The following is a 23,997-nucleotide window of genomic DNA, read 5'->3' on the forward strand; positions in this document are numbered from 1 at the left end:
CTAATTTAGTCTGAGTGAGATGTTTTAAGGATATAGTGAAGTGATAATTGTATTAAAAAATAAGATATTAGTAAACACGATTAAAATATAGGTATATGAGGTAAATTATTCATTAACTATTATATTGCATGATTCTATGAGAGTATAAATATTTCTTAACGGGTAATGACAAATTTAAAACTTTGGAAATAAATTTGAGCAAGTGAGTAGAAATTCAGACGACACACAATTCAAAAACGCAGTGCAGTGTGAAGATACCGTTTCGTTATTAATAAAGTATCAATTGGAATTGTTGGTCTAATGACCATAAAAATATTTTTTCTACTTCCACCTTTAAAGCGCTAGTTTTTCCATGGTTTTAGACACAAAAAGTGGTACTTTAAACATGAACGATCTAGGCTGTGAATAATATACTTTACTCACGAGTTTTATTCACGAGACAAAGTTTTAACTGAGTTAAAGCTCCATTTATAAGTTAAAATGTTGCACAAAATTTTTCACCACAACCCAAGTATTATTGAGTAGTAGTAGTAGTGAATGAAAAAACTATATTTCCATGTCCTACCTCGTAATATAGTAGATTAAACTATTCTAAATAAATACCTTTTGACAGTTTAAAAGATGGCAATTTTCTTCAATATCACGTGAAAACCACATGAGCATATTTGCCTACAAAAGTGAATATTGAGTATGGGTGTGCTGATATACTTACGTAATTTTGAATATAAATCACAAATTGCAAATAAGTTTATAGAGCACAACCAAGATTGCAGTAGATTAATATTGAATGCTAGAATGCTAGAATTAATATATTATTACTTACAATTGATGCGAATATAAAAGATTTAAATCATCTTTAATAATGACTATAGATAAATTATCTAACGTTTGAATAAAAATAACCTTGAGGAAATTCGTGTATTGTCACTTTTTATAATGTCTGATATTTAATGTTAAATGCAGAAGTAAATCGCGAGACATTTACAATTCAACCGAGTGGGGAAAATTGCATATCACTAATGAAACAATCTTTAGAAGCAAAAGCAAACTTAAATATTATTGTTGTTTCTCCGTAAACGCAGACGCTTGTAAAAACTACCTTCTAAATCCTTTGAGTGATCAGGAACGTTTTTGCTCATAAAGTTAATTACTGATAATGTGAAATAAAGCAGGTCAAGTGAATTTGTAAACATACATTAAAATATAATAAACATTTAAATTCAAAAAATTGTTCTAAATGTCAGGTAACGTTTTAGTGTGACGTAGTATCGCATGACTTCTGAGATCCAGCGGAATCTTAGCAAGGATAGTAGGTAACAGCAAGAAACAGTCTTCAGAACGCACAAAAAACATCAATAAACCAAAACAAAAATATCCAAAAGAGTACAACAAGCTTAATTCGGATCGAGCGGAATGTTTTGGTCGCTTCAAGGCAAATGAGATTTTAGAGCTGCATCAAAAACACTTGTTGCACTTGATTGCAGTTCTTGTGGTACTGTAGTGACAATTGCATTCGCAGTTTTGCCGTGCGAATCATTCGAAATGTTTGAAGGCTTGCGCTGTTTCCTAAGTGTCGGTAAGTATTTTGCATACTTTGGAATAAATAAAATCGATTTGTAATAATATAATTCTAATGAAATTATAGATACTCTTTTAGTTCCGCTGTATACATATTGTGGAGCTAAAGTAATATAGTAAGTAATATTTATTTAATTGGTATAATAAACTATAATATTTTTAGCTAGTGTTCAGACTATCAAATGATGACCACATAACAAAAATTATCTTCGTTGCACTATTACGACTGCTATTTACGTTAGTTGTTACACCACTACTATTGGTGGCATTTTTGTTATTTTCAATACTAGCTGATGTTGTACGTTTTATTGCAAAACTATATTTTCGCGGTGATTTTGTGGATTTTGCAACTGGCGGCGATGCAATGTACTCCGATGATCATAGAATAGGAAAAGGGATAATTCCAGCTGTCTACTATATCGAAGAAAAATACGCGGATTCAGCCCATCTTTTAATGGAACATATAAAATCTGCCTCATTAAAAGCACAAACAAATCATCCAAGATTACGATGCATACAAAAGAAATTTTTGTGTTACATCTTCTTTCTAAGATCTCCGCCTATTGGATTAGATTTTATTACATATTTTGACGATTATAAAAGTGACGATGATTTCCAAAATATTTTGAATGAAAAAATTGGAAGTGTTTTGCCATTGAATAATACATTTTTATGGGAAATTACCATTGGCAAGAAATCGGTAAAAGTGCAAGACAAGAATTGTATTCCGTTGTTGTTTCGTTTACATCATTCACTTGGGGATGGTGTGACATTAATGACATTGCTAATGACAAATTACGCTGAAAATGGATGTGAAAATATTCGAGTTCTATGTGATAACTTGAAGAAACTGCAAATGCGCGGTACCTCGAAGAAATCACCAAAAAGAATGTATAATGTCATTGATGATTTTATGAAATCTTTGTTAACATTTATAAACTACATTTGGAACAAAGAGTTCTATTTTGGGTTTGACTTCTTAAGGGATGCTGAAGTAAAATATTCATGGCACAATGAACCCAGTGGTGATATATCTTTGCACATGGTAGGAATTGATCAAAATAAACAATTTGTTGAAAAAGTGAAGGAAATTAAAAACAAATTGAATGTGTCATTTAATGATGTAATTTTGGGTGTAATAGCTGCAAGTTTTACCAAACATTTTCTACAAAACAAACAGGTAAGCTATAAAACATAATAACTTATCGCAATTAATTTCTTGGATGATACTAAGGTCTGTCCTCCTACTATCGTCACGCTCAATCCATACAACTTAAATGCAAACAATTTCAATGATCTGCTTAGTTTTAATGCATTAAAAGAACCAGTAACCAAGTTAGGCAATAAATTCACCATTGGAATGATATCTTTACCCATAAAAGAAGAATATCTAAAGGACCCAAAGATGTTTATTACCGAACAACATAAAATTACTAAGTACTTGAAACACTCTGTGGATTTCCAGGTATGATTATTTTAAAATACATAACTAATTTACGAACTTATTTAATTATGTATGTTTCAGTATATGTTTTGGATGGTGCATAAAATAGTATCAATTGTACCACTACCTATTGTGATTCCGCTTCACAATTTATACCGTCCATCAACGTTGGTCACAAATTTACCGCCGCTGACTGCTGTTAGAATTATTGACCACGACATCGTTGACATGATGCTTTCTTCTGTTCATTGCTATGATGTCTCCACTTGCATTAGTATATTCTCATACAATAACAATTTTCACGTATCCACAATGATGGATAAAAATTGCATAAATTTTGAACAACAAAAAATATTTAGCAATAATATTTTCGATTTTGTTGATCAGATTTATGAAAAGTTGTAAATATTGGTTTTACATGTAATTTGTATAATAATATTTTCGACAACATAATTGTGCAAGAAATATTTCGAAAAAGTTAAAAGTAGATACTGCGCAAACATTTTTTATGGTAGAATGTGTTGAATTTGCAAGTACACGTTATAAATAATACAACGGTTATGCAACCTAAGTTTAAATCGTATGAGCCGATGTTAATTGATGGGCAAATATTAATTATGATTTTATAATAGCCTCTTTTGATGACAGTAGCATAAAACTCAAAAACATGTTTTTAACTTTATTTTTAATTGCTTGTAATTGAAGTAATTTGCAAAATGCTGGTTGGTATTAAATCGGTAATATGTCAAGAATCTTTATTGATACCTGTATTTCTTTACGGATTGATTAAGGTAATTATATAATATAATTTATTAATGACTTTTAAACTTATAAACGTATACTTATGTATTTTTTAGTTGTTATTACCATCTGCTGAAAGCGATGGTGACCTAAAGAAAATAGTTGTAAATGTTGTTAGACCACTTCTTGCTCTTATACTCACGGGGCCATTGTTTACAGTGCTGTGCTTATGTGCATGTTATTTTGAAATCGCTAGAATTCTAGCGAAATTAAAGTATAGTAATCGGTACGTTGAGCATTTTCTTGGTGCCGATGCAGTGTGGTCGTACGATCAACGCATTGGTAGTAGTGTCATCACACAGGTCAGCTTATTCGAAGACCAAGGACCTGATACTCCAGAAAGAATCTATAATTTTTTCCGTGCAAAACACGTCGAAGTTATCAAAACGCATCCACGATTTGGATGTATCCGCGAAAGTTTTATGGGCTATTTTTATTTTATCAAAGAAAACGTGGATATTGACGAAATTTTCGTTTATTTGGATGATTACCAAAATTACAATGAATTCCATTCAATTGTAACCGAATTAAGCAGTAAATCAATGCCATGTGGTGGGAAATATATGATGCAAATATGCTTTGGTAAAACACTAATAGAAGTTGAACCAGGACGTTTTGTTTATCCTGTTATTACTCGTTCTCATCATTCAATAATGGATGGGGTGACTATGACTGCATTCATATGTACTTCATACGTGAATAATGGATATAATGTTACAAAAGATATGTTTAATGACTTACTGAAAATGTTTAAACAAGAAGCATACATTCAAAAACAAAGGAACGAACATGTTGAAAAGAAATCAAGTTTATGGGACAGAATATGGAATAAAAATGTGTACTTCCATCACAATGTACTACAACACGTTGAGCCAGAAAATGTTTTACACCATGGTCCAATTAGTACTAAAAAACTATTAAAATTAAAACTGGAAGGTCCTGATGGGAAATACTTCGGCAAAATTAAAGAGATCAAGAAGCATTTAAACGTTTCGCATTCCGATGTTGTGTTGGGAGCTGTTGCAGCAAGTCTTACAGAATATTATGCAACACATGATCTAGTAAACCAATTGTTTATCATTATAAACTCTTTAAAATAATTTGAAGTATTTTCTAGACACATCCGTCATTTATTTCAACTGGAACTACCTTTTTCTTAAAGGGCATTGATTTTAACGATTTGGTTCAAATGCATGACAACCAACCCATCACAAATCTTGGCAATAAATTTACAGTGGGTCATTCAAAAATTCCACTTAATGCAGAATTTTTAAACGATCCCAAACAATTTGTCCATGCGCTATACCAACAATCAACATCACTCAGAAAAGCTTTAGATATGCTGGTAAAATATTATTCGAGCGCTTTTTAAGTATTAAAAATTTTCATTTCAGTTTTTTTATTGGATACTGAACATTAACTGCACTATTGTGCCTCAAGCCTTGGCTAGTCCAATTTTAGACTTGTTTGATTGCACAACAATAACAACCAATGTGCCTGGAACAGGAGATTTGGTCTTCTCCAATGGCAGTAAACTTGTTGATGCATGGGCTTGGTCTATTCACTACAAACAAATAGGTGTTTGCATTGGAATTTATACGTTTAATAATCGTCTACGCATTACTCTACATGTGGATGAACAATTCCTAAAGAATGAAGATAATGGTCAAGAGATTTGTGAGAACTTCTTTAAATATATTGATAAAATATATGAATCGTTATAGATAGTAATTGCAACAATAGTAAAACATTAGCTAAACATTTGATTTTGAACTATATGATAACGAACACAATAAAAGATAGAATACTCATACAATACTCATACATTACCCATTACTCCCATGGAATGTCGTCAAAGCCATTCTAGTAGTTTTACCAGTTACTAACATTAGCTAGTTGAGCGAAAAACTTTTGTCGTAATCGGTTCGTACTAAGAAATTTCTTCGGTGCTGCTCAGAATCGACCCACAAGCATTGCCATGGAATAATTATGTCTTCGAACTTCACGCACGAATCGAAGCAAAGACACGCTTCTTTCAGCTCAACAGCTGATCCGAACGTACTGTCAGTCTGGCTTCCCCTTTCGGCAGAATGCTGGTTCGCAGTTGACCATAAAGACAGCTGTTTTGACGCGGTTGCGATTGTATATGTTCTCCTCATTTGGGCAGAGGGCGCGCTTAGCCTCACTGAGATTTAAGAGCGCACTAGAAAGGTTTAAAATTATACTTTATTCATATGTGATTTATTTGGATTACAAGTTTTTGAGTTGGGTTGATCCGTTTCTTCTCGAGAGTATCGTCTGAAACTGAATAAATGTTAACGTATTCTAAAACAAATATAAATATTAAACAATTAATATCGATTATGACTTGTTTGCTTAAACTACTAGAGATATTTTATTGCTACTATGCCCACAAAATGAAGCATTATTTTTTTAACAATGCAGAGTGTTTGTAAATAGATATTCTGCATTAAAAATTTAGTTTAATTAGAATAAGTCTGTTTTCAATAAAACACGAATGTCTATTATAATATTAAGTGGGTAGCTCATCTTTTGTAATACCGAGTAATACAAAGCTAGTTTTAGACGTACAGAGCATTTCAATGATTTGTTATAGAAATTTATCGGTCCGCCAGAAATCTAGCTTAACCAGTGAACTTCGAACAGCTTTTTTCATGAATAATTTCCAAATTCATAAAGTACTTCTTTTGATGTTTAAAGAAGAATGTATATATACACATGCCATAAAAAGGCATTAATAACTTGTGCCACTTTTTTCTAATTACGCAAATAAAGTTGTAGGCAAAAATCTAGTTCTTATATAAAAATGGTTAAAAGAGTCTTATGACATCCATATTACCATGTATCATTTTCACATACGTATGTCAAATTTACTAACATATTCAATAAAATAAAAACATAAAATGACGAAAGTGAACCATTTGAGCTGTTTTAATATGAACTTTTGAACAAGTAACTTGACTAAAATGCTTGAAGGGTTTCGACTTCTTTGTTGCAAAGAAACACTTCTTTTGCCAGTGTTTATATATGGAAGCATTAAGGTAAGATTAACATAACAATAACAATTTAAATATTAAATAAATTTTTAATTTTAGCAAATATTCCAAGTATCTTCAAATCAAGAACCTGTGACCAAAATAATCCTATTTATATTTCGTTTGTGTCTATCTTTATTCTTATGCATACCTGTCGCGTGTTTTGTTATTTGTATGGGCTACTACTTTGAAATTGCTAGAAGCTGTGCCGCTTTTAAATTTGATCCTAACTATGTAGGATATTGCAAGGGTAAAGATGCTCTTTTTTCGTATGATAACGAGTGTGGCAACACCGTGATTCATGCTATGCTAACAGTTGAAGATTCAGGTCCAGATACACCGGCCAAACTACTTCAAATGCTCCGAGAACAAACCATAAATAATGTTTTACCACATTATCCACTTTTATCATGTACAAGAGAAAGTTTTATGGGTTATTTGCATTACGTCCATAAGGAACACTTAGACATTGAACGACTTATCAACTATATGGATGATTATCAAGACAATGCAGAATTCCGGCACGTTCTTAATAAGCTTGTGAGTGCGCCTTTGCCGTATGATAATAAATTCATGTGGGAAATTTGCTGTGGCAAACAACTTATCGAAACGGCTACAGGTAAATGGGGATATCCTGTTGCATTTCGGATTCATCATACTTGTATGGATGGTGTGACATTGATTACATTTATTCAGTGCCATTACGCAACCGATGGCATGCAAAATATAAAAGCGTTTCATAATATTCTTTCCACGTTGAAACCATTCGACTCGAAATTAAATTTTGTACAAAATATTATAAAACATGTCAGGAAATTATGGGATAGTGGAGTATATTATCATCATAAAGTAAATCTGCATAATGAGCCAACGTCTCCATTACATACTGAAAACCCAAGTGGATGCGATAAACTTATTGGTGTTTCTTTAGAATCCACACCGGGCGAAATTATTGCAATGATCAAATTTATCAGATTCAAATTAAAGGTTACGTTTTCAGACATTATCAATGGAGCAGTAGCTGCAGCTATAACTGAATATTTCGTTATTCACAATTTGGTAATTATCATCAAATTTTTAAATTAATTTCAATTTTGAAATGAATTAATGTTTTCAGGATTTTCCACCGTTTTTTACCATACTGAATCCAACACTTCCAGAATTAAAAAAATTCATATCGGTGCAAGATGGATATTCTCTTATAGAACTAGGAAATAAAACAACAGCTGCATTGATTAGACTGCCGCTGAAAAAACAGTTTCTTGACAACCCAGAAAAATTTATCCTAGCTGCAAATAAAGAAAGTAAATCGGTCCAAGACGCACTTGATTTAAAAGTACTCAAATTCTACTAAAAAATGAACTGTTTTAATATATGCCATTCTTTGTAGTTTCTTCATTGGGCTGGCAACGCGTTTGGTACACTAATACCTCAATCACTGTTTCAACGACTTACTGAAGGGTACGACTGTACAACTGCAGTTTCGAACATCCCGGCAGTGCAACCACCGACACTGCACGGTGGTCATCGTGTCATTGATGTATTTGGCTCGGCAGCTCATGTGAAAAAACTTCGCTCGTCAGTGACCCTGTTAATATTCGAAAATCGCATGAACTTTACCTTTACCGTTGACAAACAGTTTTTGCCCGCCGATGAACATGTGGATGAAATTTGCAAAAGCATTTCGAAATACGTTCATAAAATTTATCACAACTTACAGTCATAGTGAATATTTTTGTTTTTGTTTTTACCACTTTGATATTAGCTTACACCAATATATAAAACCTAAAAATCTAGTACTTTTTTAATCTTTAAGCGATGGTGGCATTTTAATTTTCAAATAGCCATAACTTTTCCCAAAATTTCCCGGATAATTTTTATTTTTGAATGAATCTTTCGAAAAAGTGGACATTGTGATTTTTACGAAGATTGTCATTTATTTTTTTTTGTCAAAAAAACCTTCAATTTTTTAACAACTTTTCCCGCTAATACCAGAACCGTTTTATTTTATATTTTTTCTATTTAATTAAAAAAAAAAATTTATTGTTATTTGCTGGACGTAAAGAATTTTTTTTTGTAAACGCATCCACCACACATGATTTAATGCTATTTACAACAGATATTCCCAACATATTAAACGTCATGCGGATAACCTTTACCTTTCATTAATCTTAAAATAACCACACCATTAAATAAACATATCTTACATAATAATTAACAACTTAACAAAAAATTGATTACCATCTTATCTGTCCAACTACATCTGAATTTATGTTCTGACGTACATGCAAATGGCAAATAATGCGAAAACTTCAAATTATAACAAACCTTGTAAAGATATCCCAATTGTTTCTGAGTATACCTGTTTCATAAATTGAATAAAAAATAGTCCCACGTTTAACATTCATAATTTTTGTTTGGGCACTCATAAAAGTATTGTTTATACCAAAACTCCCAAATCTCACTATGCATTCCAATCGGTAAGTTATTATACGCGTTAATGAAATGTTTACAATCAGTCATCAAAGAATTGTTCGTCAGTGCACATCGTGATTGTTGATGTGAAAGGTGTACATACTTTTAAAAATTCCGTCCGACTATTTATAAAGTGCACTCTGCACTAACAGTCACGCATAATTACTAGCGGTTGAAATGATATTAATTTTGATGACAGAAACTAGCGCATCAAAATTTAATTCCGGTTTGATTACAGAAAATTGCTAAAAGATAATTGGCGTATTTGTACACTATTTAAAATACAATTTATACTCGACCACTCTAGATGCGCTAATATTAGACACAGTTACAAGTCTCGAATTACACCGAATTTATCAAGATGGTCAACGGATTCAAAAGTTTATACTGTGTTGGTAAGTAGTACCTATTATTATATTATTATTGAAGTATATTGTATCATTTATATAATATTTAGAATCACTTACAATTCCTCTGCTGACCTACGCGCTTATAAAAGTAAGTTTTGGCAAATGTTTGAACTATTTCACAGATTTATGTCTTTTATTCGTAGCTGGCGATTCCAATTCCAACGAATAGTAATCATGTTATACAAATGTCAATATTTCTTCTTAGAATCACCTTAACAATTATCGGAGTCTGTCTATTGACTTTGTTTATTCTTTTGTGTGCTTGCTACTTTGAGCTCGTCAAGCTTTTAGCAAAAATAAAGTTTCGAGATGCGTACTACGACGTTTTTGTTGGGGCTGATGCAACATGGACAAGCAACTCAAGAGAATGCAAGAGTATTATTCAAGTTATGTATCTTTTCGAAAACTCTCCAAATACACCTGAAAAAATGAAACACTTATTCACAGATCCAGAGTTTCAAGCAACTATATTAAAGAATCATCCACGGTTGTCATGTGTACAAAAATATTTTCTTGGATACAGTTTCTACGTCAAAATAAAAGTGAATTACACAAAAGTAGTTAGATATTTTGAAGATTACAACACTTTGCAAGAGTTTAATATGCTTATCAATAAGACAACCACAAGAGGATTACCATACAACGACGAATTCATGTGGGAAGTCCTCATTGGCAAAAAACCAATTCAATTGGAAATCGGCAAATGGCAAATTCCTTTAGTGACACGTTATCATCATAGTATTACTGATGGAATTGCATTGTCCATGTTTATGATGACAACATACTCAAAAAATGGAATGGAACGATACAAATCGGAGTGTGACCGATATAACAAGTGCTTCTCTATTGATAAAAGTAAACCAAGAGAGGGTTTTAATTTAACCAAGTTTATCAACAAGTGTAAAAGTATTCTGAACAAAGATATTTTCTACCATTATGATATGTTGCGCTATAAAGAACAATCTAATATACTACACAGGCAGTTGTCAGGCGAGAAAGTTGTGTGTTTCAGCCTCGAAAGCGAAGATGATCATTTGTTGGAAAAAATCAAAAAAACCAAACGAGCTTTGAACGTTTCATTTGGTGATGTCATTTTAAGTGCAATAAGTGCTGCTTTTACAGAATACTACAACAAATTTGACAAATGTCCACCAAAACAGATTTTATCTAGTAATCCTTATTTCTTGAAAACAGCTGAATTAGAAACACTGGTAACAGTTAACTCAAATGGCGACCCAGTTACTCAATTAGGAAATAAGTTTACACTGGGATTTATTCAGCTACCCACGGATATCAAACTATTAGCAAATCCTATTCAAATCATCGATGAATTACATGCACACACTCAAAATTTGAAGAACAGCATGGATTTTTCTGTAAGTTTATTGGATTGTGTTTTTATTCGATTACTTGAATATGTTTCGCAAATTATTTTATTTTAGTTGATGTATTGGCTCTTCAATATTTTTGCAACAGTGGTACCAAAACCATTTGCGCTTTTGGTCTCGGAATTTTTTGACTGCACGACAATAATTACAAATGTACCTGGGGTAATGTCACTTAGTTATCGCAACGATTGTAAAGTGGAAAATATGTTCGTGTGGACCAACAACTTTAATCGAACCGGAGTCACTATTACGCTTTTCACTTATGACAATATGATGCGTGTAACTGTGCATGTGGATAAAAATCTCATTGAAAATATTAATGATATACAAAAACTTTCAGATAATATTTTGCGTTATATAAAAATTTTGCATGATAAAGCCATTAATCGTAAAATTATAGAATGAACAAATTATTTTATTTGCAGAAGTATGCCAAATAAACATTGCTCTGACGTAATTACACATCACAATTAATCATATTATGATATTTTTTAATGTGAGAAACATTGTAATAAAACGAACAATCATAGAACTAAAATACTGACGTCAACACGATAATTGACAAAGTAGGAATAACTTACTGTATAATTACTATTGTTAGTATTATGATTCTAGCAATTTAGTTTGTAAAGTCTTAATTGTTAAAATACAAATTGTTAAATTTTGTACCTATTTATTCTATGTTAAAATAGTTTTTCACTTTTGCCACAATCCAGTAAAATCATTGAATACTGAACTTGTGAACCGGTGTAAGCAAAATTTAAGATGATTGTGTCAAAGGGATTACAAGCTTATTTTTCGTTAGGTCTATCAATGTTTAAAAAATAACATGGTTCTTATCTAATTTATTACTTTCTAATTACAGAAAACTGTCTTCAATGCATTTGGTTTCTTCAATTTTGTTTGGTGAGTATTTTAAATCGTTGTGTCGTGTTTTACAATAAATTATTTAATTTTAAATTTCAGAGAGTAGATCCAAATAAAGGAACTTATTCATTACCAGTAAAGCTATTATTAACGCTATTGCAGCTTGTGGCGTTTTTAATACTTGGAATAGTTGGTCAACTCTTTCTGTTTACTTTTGCTTTGGTTCATGATATTGTTTATACATATTTAAAATTGAAATATGGTGAACGTTGCAACTTAATGAGCGGTTTCGATAAAATAAATTGCACAGATGAACAAGTAATAGAAACTGCTCTCTTACTACACGAACATAAAACACCTGAAACAGCTGAAGAGTTAAAAAAGCACTACACAGAGACTTTCAAGGAAGTATTAAAGTCGCATCCTCGGCTAAGATGTATGCTACGCAAATGTTTCAATTATAATTATCTACTTGAAACCAATATCAAGGTAGAAGATGGAATTGAATATATTGAAGATTATTCAAACAGAGAGGAATTTCATGAAAAGCTAGAAGCGATATTTATTTCGAACCTGCCAAATAATATGTTATGGAAAGTTTATATCGGAAAAACACCAATCTTTTGCATGCCACATGATGTGGAATCAAAGATTCCCGTTGTTTTGAGATTTCACCACTGTGTTACAGATGGGATGTCAATGCTTGTTTTTATAAATACCTGTTTTATGAAAGACGGGGTAAATAATCAAAGAAAAAATGCAAGGAACTTGAGGCTATGTTTAGAAACAGCAAGTTTATAAAAAATGATTCAAAAGTTTCATTTTATAAGCATATCATGCTATCCATAGAATTGGTTTCTAATTATTTAAAAAAGAATTTGTTTACAATGAATGGTTTAATTCTGAAACTGAACATTTGTTTAGATATGGAAAACCATTTTTTCCGAAAAAATATGTGTGTTGGGTAGCGGAAAAACCAGAAAATAATGCTATTAAAAAAATTAAACGTATCAAAGGAAAATATCCAAATACAACTTTTTTAGACGTAATCAAAACTGCAATGTCCGCAAGTATTGCTGAATATTTTAAAAACCAAAATAAGGTAAGTTAAAAATAATAATCCTGCAAAATATCTAACTTGGTAAGACGACTAATAAGGAAATAATAAGGAAAAAGTATATCTTTTATAATTTTCTTTACTAATTTCAGCTACCTCCTAACCATATGTTAACAATAGATGTATTCTTTACTAAACCTGCCCACTTTGAATCTCTGGTTTACATCAACAACTTGAACCAGCCAACAATTGCTTTAAACAATAATCTTCAAATTTGCCTGAAGAAACTTTCTATGTACTCTCATACGAACCATCAAAATCTACACGAACTACTTCAGGACATTGTGGATGAAAGTAAACGAGTGGAGAATTCTACAGCCATACAAGTATTTATTGCACTAATTGTGCACTGTTATATGTTAGTAATACTGTGACATTGTTTTATAGAGCACAAACTTTGCATGCAATACATTTTCTGACCTTGCACCAGATTTTCTACGAAAGCAAGCTTTAAATTTAACTTCTGGTTGTTCACTTGGAGTCACCAATCTCTTTGGACTAAACACTTGTCAAACTAAAAATGGGTACGCTGTAACGGATGCTATGGTTTGGGGAAGCAATATGGATAATTTTGCTCCCATACTATTTACTCTCTTTCCTTTTGATGGTTCATTAAGAATTGGGTGTCAATGCTATCAATCCGTGATACCCAATAGAAAAGATGTGGACCAACTACTTGAAAACATTTTCAAATATATTGACATTTTAGATGAAAATCTAGAATCGGTTGCAACTTCAACATCAAATTAAAAATGCATTTGCAACACAATTGAAAATGTCGGTTCAAGGGCACTCCAGCTCTAATTCTATGGCTTCACTTTTCAATATCTGTGTTAGTGAGTAATTGAATTATTGTCTTTATCCTCAATAAAAGCATAAACTGAACGAACATACTCATCACACTTTTGGCAGTTCCTAGATATACCGTTAGTGCCCCTAATCATCCAAAATGATGAATTTCATAGTGAAACAAATAAATATTACAAATAAAACCTCAGATTTATTCGACAGTCACAACGACCACAGTGATTTTCCACATGGATTTATTCTGGTCTCAACGGTGGTTTTATTGCCGCTCGTAAACAGTTTTCGAAATGCAAAAACAGTAAAAACCTTACTTTTGTCATCATTCCTCATATCTTTATCGTAATTTTATATGTTGCAGTCAAAATTTCGTCCGGATTGTGTGTCACAACTTCCTATGCTGGTTCAGCTAAACGGATATATAATTATAACGACAATCCTGCTTCCGTTGCTGACCATTTTAGGGGCAATTTGCTGGACATTCAAATCAGCAGTTATCGTGTGGTTGCGACTTCGCCACAAAGATAAATTTAAGGGTTTATTAAGCGGTCCGGACACTCTATGGACCCTGGAGGATTATTCCACAAGTGTGGTAAATATCTTACTAGTTGTGCGTCACGAGAGTGCAGAATTGTTTTCACGACTAGTAATTAAAAAGTTGCAAGTATTAAGGGACGATCCAAAATTGTGGAAGTTGAAATGCGGCTATTCATCCTGCATGGGATACACGTATTTACTAACAAATCAGGATGTGAATGGCGGCGCTCCATGTGTGCACAAACTAGATTCAGCTTTTTATGCAAATCGGGAGGTTCTGCAAGCATCGCTAAGTGATTTCGCATCAATTGAAATTGGTGGTGGGAATTTGTGGGAAGCGTATATTGGTGCCGAGAAAATAGCATGGGGAAACAAAAGAAATTGTTATCCACTAATTGTACGCTTTCATCATGTACTAGGAGATGGGCATGCCCTGTTGCAGCTCATACAAAAAAGTTTCAGTCCGGCGAATACGAGTACAACCGGCGTAAAATTAAAACCACGACTGCAAACAAAGCAGCCCAAAGAGCACGACAGCGATAATGATTTTGCACAGAGAATGGTAAAGATCACAATACGTATCATGCATTCGATGCACCTATTTTATAAGCTCCCACAAATAATCATTGAGCTTTTATCAAAAAGGGCTGATAATAATTGCTTACATCATCCTGGTATGCAATCTTCCCTTTCCGGTGTTAAAATTGTCGCCTGGAAGGTAGAAAAAGGGTACAAGTATGTCAATCGTGTGAAAGAAATAAAACGACGAATTGGTGCCGCATTTATCGATATTATCGCTGCAAGTGTTAGTTATTCATTAAACAAATTTTTCACAAAGAAAGTATAGATAATAGAATATTCAGTAATTAAAAAACTATACGATTGTTCATTTTTAGAACAGAAATGTGGAACATGTAAATGTTGTAATACCCGCGCTTCCACACACTGCAAGCATCGTAAACATAAACGCTAGCGAAAACGTGCTAACTAATCGATTTTCTGTTGGTATTTTGAAATTGCCCGTGCACGCAGTCATCGGTATCGAAGATAATCGAAGCTGTTACTGGAGATGTGCGCAAACAATCGCAAATTTGTACAATTTGCGTTCGAGTTTCGAGTTTCAAATAAACTACTGGTTAATGGAAATCGTCATGGGCGTCGTGCCCCGTAATATAATGAAATTGCTATTAAGAGAATCCTTCCGTCTAAGCACGTTAGTTATCAGTAATTTGCCAGGTCCAAAACGCATTTATTTGGATGAAGGAGACTGTGAAAGCTTCGTGGAGGATATTGTATTTTGGGTGCCTCAGCGTGGTCTAACAGGTCGGGTAGCTTGAATATTATATGTCCTCAACTATATCTAATGATATCTAATGAATATAGTTGAATTTTTTAATTAAAGGCAAGCTTAAGTAATAATGGTAGTAATTTCAGGAGTCAGCATTTCGATATTCACATATGATGACCGATTTCAATTAGGTTTGTCAATAGATAAACTTTATGGAGTTACACAACAGGAGGCGGAGGTAATGCTGGAATCTATATTTGATTATATCGATCGTCTGCATGAAGACCTTGTTAAAAATGTTTAAATGGTAATATTATAACAACTTCAAATAAGTCATCAGTGTCCATAAATTAGGTATTTAAAATAACTTACGAAATTCTAGGAAAGCCTATATAATTTACTTCTATTTTGTCTTTTCAGACTTCACTTAATGATAAATGAATGTTGTTACAAACATTTTTAATTTGAATAATTATTCAATCATAAAAAATTAACGTTTCAATTAAAACTTGTAATGGGATTACCGAAGTTTTGCTTTTTCCGGCAGTGCAGAGTAATTATTTTCGCCCGATGCATCTACGGTGCGCTTCAATTCCTCACGGTCTTGGCTTCGTATTATCAGAATCAATCCGAGTAGAATTAAGCCAGCGCCAGTCCACCAAAACAAACTAGTAACTTCTCTGAAGATCACCAATCCATAGATCGCCTGTAAAGTGTAAGCAAATTTGAGTGAGTAATATCCTATGCAACATAGGAAGCAAAGCAAATAAGCAAATGGGTGTTAGAACGCAATGAAGTAATAATTACCGATAATAAGTAATTAGTGGCGGCGCTGATCACAGTCGCCGAAAGGGAGGACTGAGAGACGTGTAACGCCTTCACATAGAAAGTCCACACCATCCCGTTTGCAAGAACCATCAGCGCAAAGCACACCAATCTAATTATAATGATTTCCTGCAATTTCACAAGTCCTGATTGAGAATTCCCTTTAAAGTTGCCATTTCAGAGGTACAAAAGAGAACATAATTATACGTAGTTTGAATGAGAGTAGTTACTCTAAGTTTCTAAGTGGAAACCTGGAAACTATTTGCGCAATTTACGAAGCAGAACTGACCTCGAATTGCGGCAACCCAGTTAGCTTGCCGAACAAACTGGCTGCCGATGCAGCGGCGCCGGAGAACACCGCAAAATGCCTCTGCGTCGTCATGTTATCGAACGGATCTCTCACACTACTGATATACGTCAGACACGTTGCACCAGATCAAGCGCAAATTACATTGCCCCTGGAAACCCTCACTTATCGCCTCGTATAATTGATGTTTTTGTTGAGAGTGCCACTTCGCGTTGTAATTAACATTACATTTGTGAGTATTACACTCATTACGCGCTGCTGGCGCAATCGTTATCTGCGTGAAGGGAATTAAACTGACTAGCCGGATATACCTTGGTTACAACTCGCGTGGAATGTGTTTTATCTGTCAGTTCAGTAATAATAATAGCACTTGAATATTAAAATTACAAACATCGCCTGATTTGTAACCACAAATTCAGGGAGTGGTGGTTGATTGAATATTCTTTCAGCTGATTCACTGTAGGAACAGTGCACGTTTTCCACTTGACTTTTCCGAATAGTATAGGATTAGGGCAAACCATTCAAATCTAAGCTGTGCCGGTCGATAATGTTCGAGTGATTCCGATGTAATACGAACGTAGCGCATATGTGCACGCTTACAGGTTAAACCCCTTGTCTGTGCGTTGAATAGTTTGAATTTTCTTTCTGGATTTCACTCGAGTTCGTTCCAAACCGGTGCGCGCCAGGTCGAGCCGCCGGCGTTAGTGGCAAAGAAACAAGCAGCCCTCTGCAACTAGTCGACGAAAGGTCGCCCGGAACGGATGCGCCCAGGAAGCGCGAGCGCGCAGTACGAATGGTCGTTCGCGTCAGAGCTCTGCGCTCGTCGCACACCGATTCAAAACCGCGCCGAAGGTGGAAGCATACAGACAATAATCCTCGCGGTGCGCGGTGCGCCATGTCCGTGTCGGTTCGCGTGGTTTTGTGATAACTCCACGCGAGTTGCACGCATTCTCACCGACAACGTTGAGTGGGGGGCCGCACGTTTTTAACGGTTTCTCTAGTCTGCAACACACGGCCGCGCAGTAACGCGCTCTTGGTGAATGGTAAAGTTAAGCTCGAAGGTAGCGCACTAAACGCGACAGGTAAATCAAGTTTACCTGCGTGCGCACGCGAAGTGCCGTGAGTACCCGAGTCAAGCACATCAGATCAAATCGCGCAAGAAATTAAAAACGAACGGGATAGAAGAATCTCTTTTTAGTTTGAACTGTTGTAACCGTTTGGAAGGAGAAGAACGGCAACATCACACGATACCTACGTTGCAATACAGACACCGGTTACCTCCAACTTTCTGCGGAGCGCAGTTTCTTTCCGACTCTTGTGAGTTGTCGGCGCTTCGCGTGTGCGGTCCGCGCCTCGTTGGGTGGTGGCGTTATGTGGTGAACCGCGTGTGCCGTTCGCCGGGCGCAAACAGAATAATGTAAATATCGCGCGAATAACAATATAGATAACCGGAGCTGTGCAACCTGTGCATGTGTATGTGTGTTTTTGTGTGAATTTACACGTCAGCCGCGCGTTTTGTTCGCTCGCTAGGTTTACCAGTAATAATAGTTTACCAGAGGAGAGAAGGTAAACTGAAATGCACTGGACCTTATCCGGGCACCGTACGATTCAGTTGTGTGCAAAATTCTGCACAGCGAATCGGCGCACGGCAACAAGACCAGCAACAAAGCAACTCACGCCGGTACTGCGTTACAACAAACGTCATAATAACCGCTGGAGATCTTAACGGCTGCCAAGCACCAACAATCTGTTTCCACCAACAATCACAAAGTGGATAACTTTATGCGGTGCATAAATTGCAACAAATTTGCGTGCGCGCTGCAAAGCTAAAACAAACCAGTCAACTGGAAAGTCAATATTAGTCGATAATTTTCATGCCACAAAGCATGATAAGTTTAAACAAATAAATATTTTTTGTGTACAATTGTGAACATCGATGGTGTGTGTGTGAATGTGTGTTACTATTGATATAATATACGTGAGAGGAGCGTGGAATTTGTACAAAAATGCGGCTAACCTGTTTGGAAAGGTGAGAGACTTGTCTTCTTCTCGCATGCTCTTGTACTCTATACTTGTGTTTACCAAGCGTTGTCTAGCCGGGAGCATTCATAGAATCTCTCGAGGGACAACAAAAAATTTGATGAAAAAGTAGAGATAAAATTTCGCAGCTGAGGATACAATGCGTACGTTAAAAAAAGTAATCCCTTTTACAATCTACTGAATCCCGCGCGTTTGTCAAAAAGCAATATACGATAGTCTGGAATCCGTTTAGAGGAGTTCCAAATTCCGTAAACCCGTAACGTTCCATTTTTATATGGCACTGACTCGGACAAACCCTCATTGAGCCCGTCTCGTCTGCCGAGCTGTATGAAGTTGATGCAGGACTTTTAAACCAGCTCGACTGACATCAAAATCAAACTCGTCCACGTTATATTATAGCCTTAAAAAGTACAAAAAAAAATGCACAAGTGTGCATCCTGTAATCTGCATGTAAAGGAACAAGGATTAATACGTCGTAGTACGATATCACGTCATGCGGGTCTTGGTCACGTTAGGTTGTATTTTTAACTTCCTTCCGCATGACATAATTAGGCAGAAGAGCGCCGTATAAGGATGAGTGTGTGAGGATGCTCCGTTTTAAACGCTCGCGACATTGGGCTCATTAACATACACTCTGTCAGTCGGTCTTCCCTATTATAAGAGACTAATTATAAACGTTCAAACGGAAGTTATAAAATTAACCTTATAAGAGTGACATCGATCAAGACAAATTCGAATGTTTGCACTAACGTAATTACCTACATGTGAAACAACAAATTTTTTTATTATATTAGTTTTAATGAATAATAATATCTACTGACAATTTTCGGCGTTACGGTATCATTGTCGACCAATTTTTTTTGGTGGTAAAAAACAAACCGGAAGTCTCGTTTTATGCGAACAAACCACTGGACTGTGTATTGCTGCTAGCGTTGTAGAAGTCTGTGCAAACTCCAAACCTACTCATCCAATCAACGCACATTCATGGCCTACTCCAACTTGTTTCAACCTACTCACGTTCATTTCGTTCTTTTGTTTATGTTACTGCTTGCAAAACTTGCATTATACACATTTTTTTGCGAGCGTGATTTTGCATGCATGTACTTCACGTCGTACTTCATAATGTTTCGATATGGTATATTAATTAACATTAACAATAATATTTTTTAACAATGAACCTACGCTTAAGGAGACTTTAAGCAACCAAATGCCTAAACGCGTTTATAGTTTTAACATGGTAATGTTTATTCGCACTACCTGCTTTACCGCACAATTTTTAACATATAGCTTGTGTCTGCTATTACACAACATGCTATTTCAAAGACTATCGTACATGCCGAACATAAAAAACTATCCAATAATTCGCAATAAAAGGTAATGAGTAATGTTTATTAATAAAGAATGAATATAAGCATTTAATGACTAGTCTGGTCTGTTTTGCTGCTGACTGCACTTTGTACACAGACAAATAAATCATCGTTCACTATGAACTTCATTCACCTGCGTTATGAATGTGTGTTGAGATGGAAAATGTAAAGAGTTAGGATTTTTTAATTTCTTGTTTTCCATAATTTCATGCGTCGCTTGTTGCACATTAGCATGTGAATTGGATTGGATCAACTGTGTGTGTGTGTGCTCGTGGAAGGGTGAATGGTTTAATTATCGGAAAATTGGTGAATGGCATTTGACGTATTCGGTTTGCATCAGATATTCCACCAAAAGGAATTAATACATGCACAGATTCAATTGCCAAACTGAAAATCTCCACAAAAAAGATTTTGTAGGCACTTCTTTGTTTTAGTTTGATCATTTGCTGCATGTGACTAAATAAGGCGTATACGTTTTTTTGGAAAAGGAGGTCAAATTGGACCCTTGGGGGTAAAATGGGTTTTGTAAAATTTTTAATGTCTAAAAATATGTAGGGGCAAAATAGGCCCTAAAAATTTATCACATTAAAAGTATTTAGGAGGTAAAATGGACTTGCCTAGTCTTTAAAAAGCAGCGATCATTTTAAACTAGTGGTTTGCAAAATTTTAACCAAAATTATAACCAAAAACTCAACAGAAGGCCAAAAAAGTGAAGCAAGCTGAAAAAGTGGCATTTTAAAAATTTTTGAAAGGGGGCTCCCCTTTGCCCCACATTATCATTTTTTTTTATTTTTAATTAACAGAGTAAATTAAGGCCAAATTCTTGACAAGGGACTAAAAAAATAAAACAAGTGACAAAAAACTGCGTATTAAGGCTTATTTTGCTTTTTTTCCTATCTGCTGCATTATAATCACTTGGTTAAACGATGACAAAAAATCAACCTCAATCTGTTTTGTTTGATAACAACCTATTTACTTGGACTATAATACGCTGAAAATTGCATTTTATGAAGGGCCAGCTAATATTGCATTAATACTTCCCCCTGACCTTCATGCTTTTACTTCTAAAGCACTTTTCTTATCTGCACATTAAACAATAGGTAATATTTTTAGGTTTGAAGTAAAAAAGATTGAATGCGGCCGTTATGTGAGTGTCTTTAGATAATTTTATTAATTTAAAGAAAAAACCGGAACAATACCACGTTTTTGCAACAGCTTTTTCCATTCTTTTAAGTGTATAGAGATGAATGAAAGAAAACAACAACAAACACGCTTATTTCTTGGGAAATTTCAGGAAATCAATTGAGAGGCGGGGAAGTGAAGTGCATCATCCGAGAGGCGAACAAGCCACATTGAATCACTCTCATCTCGATGATGCTTTACACTTCACTTGTATTATCATCTCGACGCCGCGTCGATGCATTTTCTATTGATTGACAATCTTTCATATCTGCTTGTAGAAAGGGTGAGCACACGGTCGAGGGAGATAATAAATTTCAATACTTTCATTGCATTCTGGTCATGCTATTTTTAGCTACTTCTAAAATTATAATATTCTATTTTAACCTTTTTCATTTTAGCCAAATGGGCATTATTGTGAAAGTTTAGTTCAATGAAATATGTGCTTTTTATGCGTTCTATGTATTAAGCGACATTATTTTATATGCATGTCAATTAACTGGGACTCATCAATCTGGCAGTCATTTTTATTACTCTGCACACTTTGTACCTAGATACTGCGGTAAAAAATCACATACATCAATTTGGATAAAAAGCTGTTTAAAAAGTGCTTATGTAAGCCGCTGATTGTAGGAATACGGTCGACTTTGCGTGCCCTTACTTTATATTGTCTGTGCATTCGTGAAACATGTTCTGATAACGCAGCATTTTTTTTAAATATGTATTAATATAATCCGGTTGGTATATATTTATTTAAGTTTAAAATGAAAACGTGACTACTGGATTTTCCTACGTGTTCGTTATGCATACATCAAATAAATTCTAAAATTTTATCAGCATGCTATAGCCACATTCTAGTTTCAAATTTACAATGGCATCCATCTGAAAAGTTAATTATTTTTTGCTGCAAATGTAAAATAAAAAGCTTGAACTTTTGGTGGATGTAAAATAAATATCAGTACCTATATTAAAAATATAGACCACTAACTTATTTGGTAATGATTATGTTATTTTATTGGATTTTCGCAAGCTCACCCGCGAAATAACATTGATCGCAAAGGGACCGGATTCCGGAGTGTAATTTGTCGGTAACTCGATATGCTGCTATGATGCATGAACGAAACGCCAACGAGGGGCGAAGACAGAGCATTGAAAACTAATGCGAAAACGCATAAAACATGAAACTCCGAAGTGCGCCGTGACAAATTGCCCTTTCGCTCGGTTGTGCTGCTGATTTCCCAAGCAGTATTCAACGTGTCACATAATTTCCGACAAAAGATTCATAAGAATTATTTATCAATCTGCTGCTGCTGCTCGTGTATGGTTAAAAACATTGATGACATGAAAATAATGCATGAGATAGGATGTGTTATTCTTGGTCCACGCTAACAAAACGAAACAATCACATTTTATTCATGCGCGATATCCGTTAGTGGAATAGTGTGTAGGTGGCCAACATTGTGTCAAATGATGTGTGTTCTGTGTTCCATTTCTGAGCGCATGCATAAATGTATACGACCATTTGAATTACGAATGCATATTATTAATATTTATATATATTCGAGTATATAGGAAGCTCACGCGCTAAATAATATTGATGATTGATTTGCTGTTTTTTTAAATTTTTATTTACAAACATGCTTTTGCAAATGCTACATAGTCTTGTTTAATTGATATTTTACTAGAAGTGAGCAGAGTAAGAAAATTTCCATTTATAGTAGTGCTTAATTTGAGTGTGTTAAAATGATCAAGTCAATAGAAACTAGTTAGGAGTTCGTTTGAACGAAAGCGCAAATTAAAAGTCCACATCAGTTAATGAACAATCGATTGCCACCTCAGCACTCGCCAAGTTTCTTACATTTTCATACTGAGATGTATGTCATCTAGGTGCAGCAACAGCTGGCAAAAAAGACCGCGAGAATGTTCTATCCACTTACATACATCTCTTGGTACAATCAGAGAGAGCCTTTACCTTAGAAATAATTGTTGAAATCGATACGCTAGAGTTATTTAATAATTTTGATATTAAAAGGGAATGTACCCGTTGGGTTTATTTTGCTGCATAACACAAAAAAACTGTTTTAATAATTATAATATTTTCTGTTGTATTTCTAAAATTCTGCGAACAACGGCGCACGGTTTACAACGTTCTCGATCATGCACGTCGCTTATTAGGTACATTAGGGTGGTCCTTAAAATGCATTTTTTTAATTTCTTTGCTCCCAGGGGCTTAAACGCTTTCAAATCGATAAAAAATAATTTCCTGAAAATTTGAGCTCTTAATATTAACTTTAAGATAGTCCGCACTCTCAGATAAGGTTTTTATGGAGATTACTTGGCAGAAAATGGATTTTAAGTAACAAATCGCGACATATTTATTGTAAATTTAATTCTCCATGTAAAAAATACCTCATACATATTTACTATTCGAATACTAAGCCTTAATCTTTTTTCATATTATCCACTATTGCAGATTTTCGAGTATCACCATAATATTGCTTATATTCTGATAAA

The 23,997-nt window shown here is 34.4% G+C and overlaps 6 protein-coding genes and 1 pseudogene across 9 annotated transcripts in view; 5 read left to right on the forward strand and 2 right to left on the reverse strand.

The window, feature by feature from the left end:
* nuf (rab11 family-interacting protein nuf) overlaps positions 1-5,893 on the reverse strand; it is a 35,830-nt gene extending 29,937 nt beyond the window's left edge. The window contains exon 1 of the mRNA XM_065304822.1: positions 5,654-5,893. The gene's annotated coding sequence lies outside the window, so the exon portion shown is untranslated. The remainder of the gene's footprint in view (positions 1-5,653) is intronic.
* Positions 18-3,774, forward strand: LOC135793750 (uncharacterized). Of its 3 annotated transcripts, none has more exons than XM_065304826.1 (6): positions 18-100; positions 1,257-1,576; positions 1,646-1,686; positions 1,742-2,758; positions 2,813-3,043; positions 3,104-3,774. In XM_065304826.1, exons 2-6 carry the CDS (start codon positions 1,543-1,545, stop codon positions 3,425-3,427), a joined length of 1,647 nt encoding a protein of 548 aa, XP_065160898.1. In that variant the 5' UTR covers positions 18-100; positions 1,257-1,542; the 3' UTR covers positions 3,428-3,774. The 3 variants fall into 3 exon arrangements, with proteins under 3 accessions (XP_065160898.1, XP_065160897.1, XP_065160899.1); XM_065304825.1 differs by lacking the exon at positions 18-100 and adding an exon at positions 1,024-1,172; XM_065304827.1 differs by lacking the exons at positions 18-100; positions 1,257-1,576 and having other exon boundaries at positions 1,746-2,758.
* On the forward strand, positions 3,685-11,818 carry LOC135794586 (uncharacterized). The gene is made up of 12 exons (XM_065305913.1): positions 3,685-3,813; positions 3,880-4,884; positions 4,941-5,168; positions 5,218-5,541; positions 6,940-7,938; positions 7,997-8,215; positions 8,270-8,604; positions 9,269-9,359; positions 9,677-9,749; positions 9,812-9,852; positions 9,908-11,140; positions 11,207-11,818. The coding sequence occupies exons 1-12, from the start codon at positions 3,739-3,741 to the stop codon at positions 11,555-11,557; spliced, it is 4,974 nt and encodes a 1,657-aa protein (XP_065161985.1). The 5' UTR covers positions 3,685-3,738; the 3' UTR covers positions 11,558-11,818.
* Positions 11,819-11,857: 39 nt separating this feature from the next.
* On the forward strand, positions 11,858-14,021 carry LOC135793756 (uncharacterized; annotated as a pseudogene).
* Positions 14,008-16,285, forward strand: LOC135793747 (uncharacterized). Of its 2 annotated transcripts, XR_010548710.1 has the most exons (5): positions 14,008-14,241; positions 14,302-15,318; positions 15,374-15,800; positions 15,912-16,119; positions 16,186-16,285. XR_010548710.1 is itself a non-coding variant. In XM_065304818.1 (4 exons), the coding sequence occupies exons 1-4, from the start codon at positions 14,086-14,088 to the stop codon at positions 16,067-16,069; spliced, it is 1,758 nt and encodes a 585-aa protein (XP_065160890.1). In that variant the 5' UTR covers positions 14,008-14,085; the 3' UTR covers positions 16,070-16,285. The 2 variants fall into 2 exon arrangements, 1 of the variants encoding a protein (XP_065160890.1); XM_065304818.1 differs by having other exon boundaries at positions 15,912-16,285.
* LOC135793755 (uncharacterized) lies at positions 16,142-17,726 on the reverse strand. The gene is made up of 3 exons (XM_065304838.1): positions 16,880-17,726; positions 16,573-16,719; positions 16,142-16,471 (listed from the first exon to the last, which is right to left on the reverse strand). Exons 1-3 carry the CDS (start codon positions 16,970-16,972, stop codon positions 16,286-16,288), a joined length of 426 nt encoding a protein of 141 aa, XP_065160910.1. The 5' UTR covers positions 16,973-17,726; the 3' UTR covers positions 16,142-16,285.
* Positions 17,727-17,906: 180 nt separating this feature from the next.
* The window catches only part of MYPT-75D (Myosin phosphatase targeting subunit 75D), a 35,159-nt gene continuing 29,068 nt past the window's right edge, over positions 17,907-23,997 (forward strand). Inside the window, exon 1 of the mRNA XM_065304828.1 lies at positions 17,907-18,926. The gene's annotated coding sequence lies outside the window, so the exon portion shown is untranslated. The remainder of the gene's footprint in view (positions 18,927-23,997) is intronic.

The sequence above is a fragment of the Atheta coriaria genome, unplaced genomic scaffold (genome assembly GCF_025399875.1).
Source record: "Atheta coriaria isolate IRGN ID8LTWV9N9 unplaced genomic scaffold, Caltech_Dcor_3.1 hic_scaffold_6_pilon, whole genome shotgun sequence".
NCBI classification, from domain to species: Eukaryota; Metazoa; Arthropoda; class Insecta; order Coleoptera; family Staphylinidae; genus Dalotia; species Dalotia coriaria.

What these genes read in the sequence shown, in the direction of transcription:
- LOC135793747 (XM_065304818.1), top strand. Translation starts at nt 14,086, where the DNA reads ATGATGAATTTCATAGTGAAACAAATAAATATTACAAATAAAACCTCA. An exon ending in GTTTTCGAAATGCAAAAACA is followed by an intron (nt 14,242 to 14,301) that starts GTAAAAACCTTA and finishes TATATGTTGCAG; the next exon opens with TCAAAATTTCGTCCGGATTG. An exon ending in GCCTCAGCGTGGTCTAACAG is followed by an intron (nt 15,801 to 15,911) that starts GTCGGGTAGCTT and finishes TAGTAATTTCAG; the next exon opens with GAGTCAGCATTTCGATATTC.
- LOC135793755 (XM_065304838.1), bottom strand. Translation starts at nt 16,972, where the DNA reads ATGACGACGCAGAGGCATTTTGCGGTGTTCTCCGGCGCCGCTGCATCG. An exon ending in CTGGGTTGCCGCAATTCGAG is followed by an intron (nt 16,720 to 16,879) that starts GTCAGTTCTGCT and finishes GTGAAATTGCAG; the next exon opens with GAAATCATTATAATTAGATT. An exon ending in CCACTAATTACTTATTATCG is followed by an intron (nt 16,472 to 16,572) that starts GTAATTATTACT and finishes TACACTTTACAG; the next exon opens with GCGATCTATGGATTGGTGAT.
- LOC135793750 (XM_065304826.1), top strand. Translation starts at nt 1,543, where the DNA reads ATGTTTGAAGGCTTGCGCTGTTTCCTAAGTGTCG. An exon ending in ATACATATTGTGGAGCTAAA is followed by an intron (nt 1,687 to 1,741) that starts GTAATATAGTAA and finishes TAATATTTTTAG; the next exon opens with CTAGTGTTCAGACTATCAAA. An exon ending in AACACTCTGTGGATTTCCAG is followed by an intron (nt 3,044 to 3,103) that starts GTATGATTATTT and finishes TGTATGTTTCAG; the next exon opens with TATATGTTTTGGATGGTGCA.
- LOC135794586 (XM_065305913.1), top strand. Translation starts at nt 3,739, where the DNA reads ATGCTGGTTGGTATTAAATCGGTAATATGTCAAGAATCTTTATTGATA. An exon ending in ATTATGCAACACATGATCTA is followed by an intron (nt 4,885 to 4,940) that starts GTAAACCAATTG and finishes AGTATTTTCTAG; the next exon opens with ACACATCCGTCATTTATTTC. An exon ending in TATCACAACTTACAGTCATA is followed by an intron (nt 8,605 to 9,268) that starts GTGAATATTTTT and finishes AATAAAAAATAG; the next exon opens with TCCCACGTTTAACATTCATA.